We start from the raw sequence: 12,746 nt of genomic DNA on the forward strand, positions 1-12,746 counted from the left end.
AAGAGTATGGACTGAAAATTCTTTGGCTATGGACTTTTACATGAGTACTTTCATACTTGCCCATATACCCCTCTTACAGTAGCTAAAACCCACCAAAACTAAAGTGTTGATTTAAGAGAAATGGCTCGCGTTTTGCTATATTTAAATTTGTCAAACTGTCTTTGTAGTGTCATGCTTTCAGTTAAAAGGTTCTGTTGCAAAGCAGCCCTTAGTGTAGTATTTAGCTGCCATTAAAAAATGAGCACGTGTGTTTTTTGATCAAAATAATTACTTACAGAATATATCTGTGTTTAAAGGCATATGGCTACTCATTCTCCTGAGAAAACCCACAAGTGTAATTATTGTGAGAAAATGTTTCACCGAAAAGATCACCTAAAGAATCACCTACATACACACAATCCCAACAAAGAGGCCTTTAAGTGTGAAGAATGTGGAAAGAACTACAATACCAAGCTTGGGTTCAAACGTCACCTGGCTTTGCATGCTGCAACAAGCGGTGACCTCACCTGTAAGGTATGTTTGCAGACTTTTGAAAGCACAGGAGTGCTGCTGGAGCACCTAAAAACTCACGCAGGCAAGTCATCGGGTGGAGTGAAGGAGAAAAAACACCAGTGTGAACACTGTGATCGTCGGTTCTACACCCGAAAGGATGTCCGTAGACACATGGTAGTGCACACTGGAAGAAAGGACTTCCTCTGTCAGTACTGTGCACAGAGATTTGGGCGGAAGGATCACCTCACGCGCCACATGAAGAAAAGTCACAACCAGGAACTTTTGAAGGTCAAAACAGAGCCAATGGACCTTCTAGATCCCTTTACCTGCAATGTTTCTGTGCCTATTAAGGATGAGCTGCTTCCAGTGATGTCTTTACCTTCCAGTGAACTGACATCAAAGCCATTTACAAACACTTTGCAATTAAATCTCTACAACACTCAGATTCAGTCCATGCAGAGTTCTGCATCTGCACACCAAATGGTTGCCACATCATTACCATTGGGAATGCCTTGTCCAATAGATATGGAGTCTGTCCACCCTTCTCACCAGCTATCGTTGAAATATCCGCTCGGTACTACCTCATATGCAATTTCTATGCCTGAAAAAGAACAGCCATTGAAAGGGGAAATCGAAAGTTACTTAATGGAGTTGCAAAGTGGTATGCCTTCTTCATCCCAGGATTCTCAAGCATCTTCATCAAAACTAGGGTTGGATCCACAAGTAGGGCCACTAGATGATGGGTCTGGGGAGGTTTCTCTTTCCAAGGGCTCCGTTCCGATTAGCGAACCTCTAAACACCCCATCATTGGACTTTTCTCAGCTGTTCAACTTCATACCTGTAAATGGCCCTCCCTATAATCCTTCTGTTTCAGTGGGAAACCTCGGAATGAGTTATACGCAAGAGGAGGCACATTCTTCTATGACTCAACTTCCACCACAAACCCAGGATCCACAAGATCCTAGCAATAGTATAGGTCTTGGGTCTCTGCACTCGTTGTCAGCAGCGTTCACAAGCAGTCTAAGCACAACCACCACCCTACCGCGATTTCATCAAGCTTTCCAATAGGATGTACAAAGCTGGCTTTTACTGTCTATTTGTAGAAATGCCTTAGGTGACCATTTTTAACTTAGTGCCTACTATAAGACATTATAAATTCTCTGCTTTTGTACAGTACCAATCTCATGAAGCCAGTAAGAAATTTAAATTAACTTTTTAAAAATGTTTTGAAAGTGTTTATTCTCAGCTGTGTTTACTTTCTTGGGTTTTTTTTTAAAGCAGTCTCATTGTATTGTTTTCATTTTCACTGCCAATTGACACATTTAAAATGTTCAGTAGAAAGTCATCCCAAGCAAACTCTCAACACTCATCCCTTTTTGAAAACTTCTTCAACCATAGCAGCTATTCTGTTTTATTGATGTCAGTGGTAGAACTACCACTTTTACCTTTTAATATGTTTTACTGTTTGCAAAGAATCCAGTTAAAATGTTTCACAAAGATTCCTGAAGATTTGGGAAAAATGTTCTCCAATCCATTTCCAAACAAATCCTCTTCCCAAATGGTGACACATCTGATCTGTTCTATAATGAAAAATCTAATTTTTTAAAATAAATATAGAATTCAGATTTTTCTGAAAACTTGTGTGTGTATATATATAAGTCCATATATACACATGTACATATATATAGCATTTTGACTTGTATTGAAGTCATTATAAAAGGTGTTAAGAATTTTGCCATTTTCTGGCTTAAATTTTTGTGGCCTGTTATGGATAGCGGAAGAAAAAAATTTAGTTTAATTCTCTAAAATCATGGCTGAACAGAATTTCAACAGAGAATCTCTGCTTGCCTAAATGACAAACGTTTCAAGTTGAATTTGGAACTGTGTTGTGCTTTCATGACTCTGGTAGAGGGAAACAGGCAAAATTAATGGCTGATCTTGAAATATAAAGGTGTTGTAATGTAGTAATGCAGAATATTTTGTCGCAGTTTTTGTTTTAATTCTTAACTTGCTGTTTTTTTCTCTTTAGTAGCATAGAAAGAGTACTGCATAGGAATCTTCCAGTAGCGTATTCACATTTGTAGACATCAGTCTTCTCCCAGATACCACCGCCAAAGGGTGGATCAAGTCCAGCCAGAAAGTGTGTATCTATTTTCAGTTCAAAACTAGTGTGCAGTCAGAGAGTGAATGTAAATTTGCAAATACCATTTTTTTGGGTTTTTTTTATTGGAATGATCTTTTCAGTTGTGTTACATGGTGTGTTATGTCCTCCTAAGCAACAAGTTAGATGTTAATCACACTTTCTACACCTGGGTACTTGGTTAGGGACTTTTTGCCCATTGCCAAGATTTAAAGACAGGACTCTTAGGAGTGAAGTAAAAGCATATTGCTTACACCACTTTTACCTAATGCAATATATTCTATTCCCCAACCCCTAATAACCAAAAGAGGAAAAAAAAAAAAAAAAAACCAACCCTGTGATGCATGGAAGCAAACTAGATTTGCTGTAATTCAACAATAACATTCTTTTCCTTGTCATTTTTGTACAAGGAATTAAAAAATAGAAATCGAGTACATTAGTATCTCTCAAACAATAATGAGGATTCGTACAAGGTTTTAAGTGGTTAAACTAAATACACTTCACAGAAACAAAAGTTGCTCCCATTTAAGGAGCTCATGCTCCGGATGTTTTATCAGTAGCTCCTACTTTTTTTTTTAATTCTAGGAGCAATATGCAGGTGTAGTTTTACTATTTTATACATATGTGTATTTAAATTTTATTACTGAAAGATAACATTTTTATAAATGTGTTTGTGTTCCAAAGGCATTAAAATAAGGATGTATTAATAAGGAAAATACCTTTTGAAATTCTGCAAACTACTCCTAGATTTTGGGTTTAGGAGCGCATTATCTCAAAGTGGGCTTTTAGCTCTGCTTCATGACTGCTTCCTCTGGTTTCTGTGAAACAGATTGCTCGCTTACTTACATCTTTAGTTGAATGATTTGTTCAATATTGCTTTTTTTCTCTTCAACTTTCTAAAGGAAAGAAAAACACAGATGAACAGAGCACAAGTTGAATGCAACCGAATGTAACTCTAGTTTAAATCAGCAACCATAACGCATCTAGGAGGAACTCGGGTTTATTCTCAATCCTTTAAATTAATCAGAGATGAAGATAAATGGACTTAATTCCTCCAATGGGTTATGTCCCGCATGGAGCCAAGCATCTGCAACTCCCCCTGCAGCAGAGGAAAGTTGTGAGTGCTCGGCATCCTGCAGCTGGCCCAGCAGCACGGCCAGGCAGTGCTGCCTGTCGTGGGCAGCCTCTGGCACTCAAATTTCCAGTCTATAGTGACTGTTCATCAGTCTCAGTTGCCGATGAGGTTTCACTGAAAAAACAAAACCCAACAGATACTTCGCCAACACCCGTTTCTTAGTGCGTAGCCAGAATCCTTACCACTTTGTTTGTGCCTTAGCTTCCTGTAAAGGGATTGACATTTCACTTTGGAGTTAGACGTACATTTCATTTGAGAAATAGGGACCTCAGACAAGATATTGAACCTCATTCAGTCAGGATTTCAATGGGTGGCTGCACCGAGTGCATTTGCCACTGAACTAGGATGTACAGTAACGTGGAAGCAGACTGACATTGTAAGCAATACTACCACCGCCGGAGTGCTTTTGAGTATCACTTAGGCAGAGTCAATACTGGCCACTACTAAACCATCAGTTTTTAAACCCCGTTTTCTCAATTTCAGATGGATTCTTGGCGGGAGGGGGGGAGGGCTGGCTGATCATGCACCACTCTTTGTGCAACTTCTAAACTTCTAGTAAGTTTTTTTTTTTTTTTAAAATATATATATTTTTGTGTACTTGTTGCTTGTGCTTTATTTAGTAGTAAATTGTGGAATAGAGTGATTTATTGTTAATTTGGCAGTAGCGGTTTTTAAAAACCATATACTGACTGAAACATGAGCCAGAGCTGATTGCTTTATTAAGCTAATAATGAATGTTAAGAGTACATATTTTCAGGATCATTTGCCTAGTGAGCTAAACTTGTATTATAGGCCAATATTTTTTAAAATAAAGCTTGGTCAACCTCTTATGTTACACATATTACAAGATATAGCACTTTCAAAAAGAAAACCTAAACCTTTTAAGAAAATTTCTTACAGGTTATGCTTTTTATTATAAAACCTTTTATTATAATTTGTTTCAAGTGCCATTAGATTACATATATGTAGGCCTTTGGTATAATGCTTTGTGTACAAAATGGTAGACATTGTAATTTTAAACAGGTACATTTTTACAGTGTTTTCTTATCAATTTGCTATATTGCACAGAACCAGTGTGTCTTTCTTAAGGGTTTTACAATGGTTTTTACTAGGTTTACATGTTTCAAACTACACTGTCTTCTACTGCCATTTTGAATACCAGTCAAAAAAAATTAGGAGTTTGTCCTCACCAATTGCAAACTGTGTCCTCTGGAGTTCTGGATGGTAAACTATGGCAAAAATGTTTAATATGCAGTATCTGATACAGATTTTTTTTTTATCATATCCTATCATCGCTATGCTGCTGTCTGAAGTTAACTTAGGGCCTGATCCTGCATCCGTAAAGGTCGAGGGGAGCAGGATTGCATCCTTTGTTATGTCTGTCTCATACACTGGTTTAGCAGCTCATCCTGTATTCTTCTCAGTCTATGGATAAGCCTCTGAAATAAATGTACGTACCTGGTATGTAGTAAACCGTATAGGCTTAGCTGCCCATCCTGCATTCTCCCAGTGTACAGTTAAAACCACAGCCTACTTAGCATCACGCTCAACATACAAATAACACCACAGTAGTGCAAAATGTGTTTGGATAGTCCCAGAGCTTTTATGCAATAAGGGTGTCTTACTTTTGTTGGAAGGCAGTGTCTTTTGATAACAGTTATCTAGCCCTGGAAGTGACACAGAACTATTGCTAATCATATGTAAACACTTTTCAGTATAAGCTTCAGTGGTACAGTTGAACCAGAGTGAATGTTTATCTCCTCAGAAACACTCCTGCAATATTGTTATATTGGATCATGCTGCTAATGTAACTTGGGATACAACTCCTCTCATGGTGCTACAAACCTCCCTGTCTCATTCAGATGTATTTTTACCCATAGAAAAAAAGGACTATACTAGACCTATAGTTGTATGATATATTTTTATACTGTGACTTAATTTGTCATTAATGAACTTTTGTGCAACACCACAATGTATTCATATGCACTTGCAAAAGTAAAATTTTGGACATGCAAATTTAAACGCTGACAAGCCCAGCTCTTGTTCACAAAAATAGGTGACTGCTAGTTAAAATTAAATGTGGGCTTTTATATGGTGTGGAGTGAAGAACATACTATATATTACTAAAAGCCTTTGAATTTAGACAAAAAATGGGAAAAGAATATTGGGGAATGATGACACACCCAAACCTGACTCGGATTGCTGAAATTATATTTTTAGCTAGTGGAAAAATTGTTTGGACTTGTGTGCTAAAATGTTTTTAAGATAAAGGTTTTGAGTCAAAAATAGAGAAAAAAAAAGAACACAGAAAACCCTGCATTCCAGACTGAATTTGTATATGTTTCTTGCATTTAAAATTTGCTATCCTGTGATATGGGAAATTGAGTTGCTTATCATGTATATGTACTTTAAAATGTATTCACAAACTACTGTTGTATTTGTATAAAATATAGACAAAAAGATTGCATATATATTTTTGTGTATAAGCTCTGTAAAATAGCAATCACATTATGAAGCTGCAGCAGAACTTCATTTTAAACATTCACATCCAAAGAAACAGACTATTTATTGTCCACATACCCTGATTATAAAATATACCTTGCTGCTATTAAACAATAGTGCTGCAGCTTCTTGTGGCCTACAGTGTTATGTTTGCTGTACAAAAATATGTGAACTCCACAAAATATATCAATAAAATTACAGAATGGTTTTAGTTAATGAATAACTTATGCCTGGCATTTCAATAGATAGTCTTGTTCTGCATGTTTGGGATTACAAAAAGTAATTACAGAATACATCCAGTTTTGCTGGGTGTAGTTATTCTGAGTTTGAAAAGGTGTAACTGTCTTTCTAATTTGTGACTGGTAAAATGTCAGTTTTTCAGAAGAACTTAAGCATAAGTATCTCCGTTTCATGATTTCACCAAGGAACAAATTGGATGATGCTACAGTGTCTGTGACAAGACAGATCTGAACTGAAGGAAGCAATTGAGTTTGCCATCAAATTGCTCTTGAAACACAGTGAGACACTGGAAGGTGAGTTTGGGGTTTCCATAGTGGGACTGCTCGTGTGGGAGATGTAGGTGAGTGATTCTCCATCATTTCAGATTAATGCAAGTCATGTACTTTGATTGTTCTAGTTTGCAGGATAAACTGTAAGTGTATGGCATGTGCTAGACACAGTATGTGGATTGTCTCCAAAATATTTCCAGGAGAAACTCTGTTGCTTTGCTCCTATAGATCTTCCTTCTGCCCATGACTCTGCCGAAGAAGTCTGACTAATGCCTGGGGGGAAGAGGTGCTGCGCAGCCAGACGAGCAGCCTGCTCACAACTGCAGAAAGTTGCCTCTCCACTCGTTCCACACAGTTGTTCCCTAGCATAGACTGTTTGCCAGGAAAGTAAAAGAGTAGCATTTCACATTTCATTGCTTTTCGGAACATATTTTATTAACATCCTCGGCGTTGTCTGTGTTTTTCTCCTTTTGGGTTCCTTTCTTTTCCAAATCTTGACTTTTTAGATTTCTTGCTGTAACCCAGTCTGAGAGAAACGATTGTTGCAGAGTTGTTGGCTTTCACCTTCTCTGTTCATGGACACTTTCCCTTTCTTGTGATCCCTACCCCTTTCCTCTGAGCTGACTTACCACTTCTGTGTCACAGGTTTCTAACTTGCTTAGAGAGTTGGCCATGTTATATTGAGCATCAAAAGCTCTACAGATGCTCTACGGTATAAAATACTCTGCAAAACCATTTATTCACCCCCCTACCCTGAGAGAAAACCACCCCATTGTGTTGCTATCTGGCTGGTCTCACCCACTGTTACTGAATTAACATGTCCTCCTTCCAAACAGACACCCTCTAGAAACTCCGTCAGCCTCTGTAATAAGTGGAATGTGATTGCATGGATGATACCTGTTATATCCAGAGATTTCTTGTTAAATTGAGAGCCACAGGTGTCTTCCCTTCTCTCTCTCCTGTAACCACCCCTTTCCAAAACTTGCAGAAGGAAGTACAGAAAAATGGTCTTGCTGTCATGGTCTTGCATACCTGGTCTCGCTGTTCTCCAGGAGTGGAATACGTATAAGCATGCCCTAGGATAAAGCATGTTTTTTTGACAGAGAAATCCTAAACTGTGATGCAGAGCTGCTGCTGGACTAGCAAGAACTGAGCAGCTAAATGCTGTTGACTTCCTCACTCTGCATATCAAAACACTGTATTAAATTGGATAGAAATTAAGTTTTCCAAAGTGGCAGTTGCCATAGTTGGCACAGCAAGGGTTGGTGATCACAAACAGGAAGCAAGTAGAACAGCAGGATAAGCTCTATTACAAAATTTAGTCTGTGCTTAAAAGTTTCAGAAGTGTATTGGAGGATAAACTGCTGTTTATCATTATGAGTTGGGGCCTTTAGCAAATAAACAACAACACTGTATTTCTGTGTTTTGAACAACAGTGGAGATAGTGGTGTTGAAAATGACAGACCCCAGCAGTAGTGTGAAGTTTCAAGTTCCTGCTGGCGTGCTATATCCCAGGTATTTCAGTGTAAACTTTCTCTACTCCTAAAGGTGTAACATCTTGCCCAGTAGTTTTATTTTTATATAATTATTTGTTGTAATGGTCTGTGTGTCCTCGAGAAATGAACATTTTCAGAGAAAGAAGTATTTTTAAAAATACAATTAACAGTTGTGTTCTTCAGTGTCATCGTCTCCTTCAGGGACCGTTGTGTCATAAAACCACCAGCTACAAAGCTAGTTTGCCTCAGAGGGGACTGATGATACATCAGCTGAGCACTCTGAAAACAGGACTATAGTAGTGCACACTGGCTGGGCTGGAAATCGTTTGAATTGATCCTTGATAGTTTGCTCATGGCGCTGATTTTCACTGTTGCACTAAACTCTGTACAAAGAAGAAGAATGGTTTAGTGTCATTGTCATACAAGTCAGTGAGATCTCTGCGTGGTGTGTGTAAAATAATGCAGAGAATCTGAATAGTCACAGTTTCTGAAAATCGGTACATTGCTTAAACTTTTGTATATATGTGTGTGTGTATATATATGTATGTGTGTACATGTAGATATGTATGTGTACATGTATGTATGCATGGGAGGGAGCAATCAAACCTGGAAAAGGTAAGTGAGTTTTATTTTGGTTTGGTTTACTTCAAAAAGTTTAAAGTGTTTGTGTTTTACAAGTCCAAAATTAATCATGCAGTTTGTAAAGGTATCACCTGGTTAACACTGTGTGGTTTCCCAGGCAAGTTGGAAGAGTTTCTTCCAAATACTTGATTAATCTAAGAGAGACAGCAATTTATCTTAGGGGTGCACAGACTCCCACGAGGAAGGTGTTTGTCAGCTATCCTTGTGTAGTATTAGATACAATTTCAGCAGAAAAGTGCTGTAGGCAGTGCCTCTGAAATTAAGCTGAACTCTGGCTTACTGCCTTTGTGTTAGATTGTTACACACAGAGTCATAGGTAAATCCTTAAATTCCCTCACAAGTACTTACATTGAAAATTAAAATAAAATACAGGCTCTGTATGGTTAAGGGGCATGCCATAAATGAGCAACATCTGAGCTCTAACATAGGAATATCAAATATCAAACATTAATGACAAAAAAACACACTAAACTCCCAAACTCACTGAAGTCTGTCCTCACCTGAAAATTGTCTCCTTTTATTTTGTCAGTGTCTGGCTCCTTATGCCAATCAAGTGTTGCAGGAATCCCCCATGGTTTGTGTTCTGTTCAGCTTAGGCATATTCTTCTTCAGCAGTATTTTTACAAGAAGCTTCTGCTTATTCACTGATGCAAACCTTGTAACAACACACTTGGACTGTATGACCGATTTTAATAAGGCAGGTTTAAAACCCCGTAATTTAGGGCAATCTCTGATAATTTGCTATGGACCACCAGAGTGCTCAGGCTATTGCTTCAGAGCCACCAAATTTAGCTGATCCTCTTGCTTCTTCCCCTCTACAGCTCTCCAAAGATGTGATGTTTGCAGGGAACCACATTTGCCATGGCAGTGTATTTCATACAGAGTCACAGAGCTGGGCGTGATCTGTGTTAATGAAATTGTGCAAAGTGCTGGGAGAGACTGACCCTTTTATAATTTACTTCTAGGCATCAGCATTAAATCTATGTACCTGGAAAAGCAGCTGTCTCCAAGCGGTAGAATATCACTAACGTCACCCCCTGGGCCTTTTGCTGTAGGTGATTCATTTTTCTCATTAAGCATTGAAGCTATTTTCTAGTCCTTAAGCTACAAGCCTCAAATTCCACCATTACTTTATGTCATCTCCCTGTGACCCAGCAAAGTCAGCTTTGCTCCAGGGGCAAGACTGCAAAACTTATCTTGAACAATTCAGCTGAAAATACTGCATAAGGTGCCAGCCGTATGACAGCAGCAAATCTGCCAGGATAGGTACCCATCTTCAGCTGGAAAGTATTGCTATGGGTTGAGAACCTGTATTTCACATTTTATTATTTTTATCCCTAAGTTTAGATTCTCTTAGCTTGTCTCAAGATGCTCTTTTGCAATTGTGATATTAATCTACAGCAGCAGATGCCAGATTGTTGTCCCTGGTCCACCCTGGTCAGTGGTCACTGAGGCCCCAGTAAATCAGCTGTGAAACCTCACCTGCCTTGTCAGTGCCTCCAGTTAAAACCTCAGTGTGTTCAGGTGAGGAGAGCCTTTGCTTCATGCTCTCAAACACATGGAGTAACCTTACTGGGAAGGAAAAAAGGATCAAGCAGCTGTTTGGCAATGTGTGTTTGAAACTTGATCTTATTATTTATAAACTAGGGTTTAACCTTTTAAAATGTTTATTATTATTATGTCTCTCAGCAGTAAAATAGCATCACAATTCTTGCAGATGTATTTGTACTTTGCATTTGGGTTTACTTATGACTACTTTAACGAAAACTTGCTTGTATATGTATTCCAAGGTGTCATTTGTCTCACCAAAACAACCAAACTCTGAAACATGAACCGGATTCTTTTCTGGCTTGTGCTTGTAGTAAAAAAAAAGTTAATCAGTTGGCTTATCTTCAGAGCAAGCCTGTGTATGGACTGGCTTCAAATAATGGTATTGCTTACACCTGTGCAGTTGATCATATCAGAACTGCTTTTAGGCAACTGAATATAATTTGTGGTCTTTAAGGTGTGACTGGAAGCAACATTTGGACTGTGAAACACTATATGCTTAAGGAAGAACATAGGTTCATCATCAAATCCTAAACTGAGATTGCAGGGACTGACAATAAATGGAGAAAAAAGAAAACTTTGATTTGAAACTGGGAAGAAAACCTCTCAGAAATCACTAAGGCACAGGCTAAGGAACTGTGGTTTTGAGAGCAGGACTGAAATTTAAGTACTTAGATAAATTTGACTCCTTTAGCAAGATTATCAAATAATTTAGTAGAAACACAATGCTACCTCTATATTGTAAAGCAGTTCTTAGAAGCCACTGGACAGCCAAGCCTTCAAGGGTTTGTTACATGGTACACCAACCAAATGTACAAAGAAATAATGATTGTGGAGAAGAATGTAACTACACATTCTTAAACTCTCTGAAATCAGTTCTGATCCCTGCTTCTGTCCTCCTGGTTTAGACAAAACCTTGGCTGTTAAGAATGACAACAGTGATGCATCTTGATTAAAATGAAACTCTGGTGTTTGGTAAGTGTCCTCTGTTGTGGTGGGTTACATCCATATGAGTCCTTTAAGGCCCTTGGTATCAGAGCTGACTTCTGTCCAGCGAACAGCAGTAGTAATGAACAGTAATGGCAAACAAAGAGTTTCTATATTCCTGATATACAAATGAAATATAGACGGGTGAACCGAGCGAGACTGATTCCGTATTCCTTCTCAGCTGGAAACACAGATTAGGTTGGGCAGCTGTTGCAGCATCGGATGCACAGACACGTTTTACTTGCAGAAATACGACACACAAGCTTGGAACAAAACCATCACTGCCGCAGGTTATGGTAACTGTGACATATTGCAGCCCTCAGGACACAGACTGTGTGTTTCCCTCTTGTTACTTGTAAAAGTTCCTGTTGCATTCTCTGCCGATGACTTCTGGTTCATACAGCTTCCTTTTTCCTTGTGGAAATAGCAGTGGAATGGGAACAGTGTGGTTGGAGGCTGCTGTGGGTTCCTCCAGGGAAGGGCAGCAGGGAGGGAAGGGACAGTTTGCCTCCAGCAGCCCTGCTCTCCTCCAAAAATGGCTCCCTGGGCCACGCTGTGGCCCCCTCTTCCAGCCTGCAGTAATGCTGGAGCTCAACGGGGCTGTGAATTGTGGCAAGGGTGTCCTACAGTGGTTGTGTCTTGTGGGAAGTCTCAGGGCCGAGTCATCAATGGATTACAGGAAAACATTTTTTAAGAATAAAAGCCTGCTTGCTTTTAAATCTGCTTTAATTGTGTTCACATTGAAAGACACTGGATGTCCCCCTGCAGTCAGCTTGAGACAGAACAGTAAGTTACATTAAGGCTGTTTAGATCCCAGAATACACCACTACTCTTCCTCAAAAATTCAGTGTATTCCCCAAGAACAATACAACATGCCTGCCATGACAGGGGCAAAACCGAAAGGTTTCTAACAGAAAAAAAGGTAACAGGAAAATTACCAAAAAAGGGACAGCTGGAAAGAGTAGGGAGGACATGGAGTTTGAAAAAAATAGTATGGAAGGTCTGCTATATCTTTCCAAATGAGACTTAACCAAAGAAATTTGGGAACAGCCCTACTCTTAACCCTCTGTTTTATGAGCATAGATTTTACTGCAGCATTCACAGTCTCCAGATATGTTTCTGTAGTTGTCAGTTTAACTCTCAGGCCCTTTATCCACACATCCTTCTACCTACTCCTCTCCCTCAACCAATTTTCCCTTTGAACCCTCTCTGCCACCTTAACCTGGTGATTACAGGTTGTAACAAGTGCACTTCTCCCATGAGAAGGCTGAAGTTCTTGGAGAATTCATAGCAGA

At 39.0% G+C, this 12,746-nt stretch overlaps 1 protein-coding gene across 6 annotated transcripts in view; it reads left to right on the forward strand.

The window, feature by feature from the left end:
* The window catches only part of PLAG1 (PLAG1 zinc finger), a 50,279-nt gene extending 46,015 nt beyond the window's left edge, over window positions 1-4,264 (forward strand). For all 6 annotated transcript variants that reach the window (XM_074818891.1, XM_074818875.1, XM_074818911.1 and 3 more), the window contains one exon: window positions 297-4,264. In XM_074818891.1, the coding sequence (XP_074674992.1) occupies window positions 297-1,560 (1,264 nt within the window). In that variant the 3' untranslated portion in view covers window positions 1,561-4,264. The remainder of the gene's footprint in view (window positions 1-296) is intronic.
* The last annotated feature ends 8,482 nt before the right edge of the window (window positions 4,265-12,746 follow it).

This window comes from Strix aluco, chromosome 1, assembly GCF_031877795.1.
Source record: "Strix aluco isolate bStrAlu1 chromosome 1, bStrAlu1.hap1, whole genome shotgun sequence".
Taxonomy (NCBI): Eukaryota; Metazoa; Chordata; class Aves; order Strigiformes; family Strigidae; genus Strix; species Strix aluco.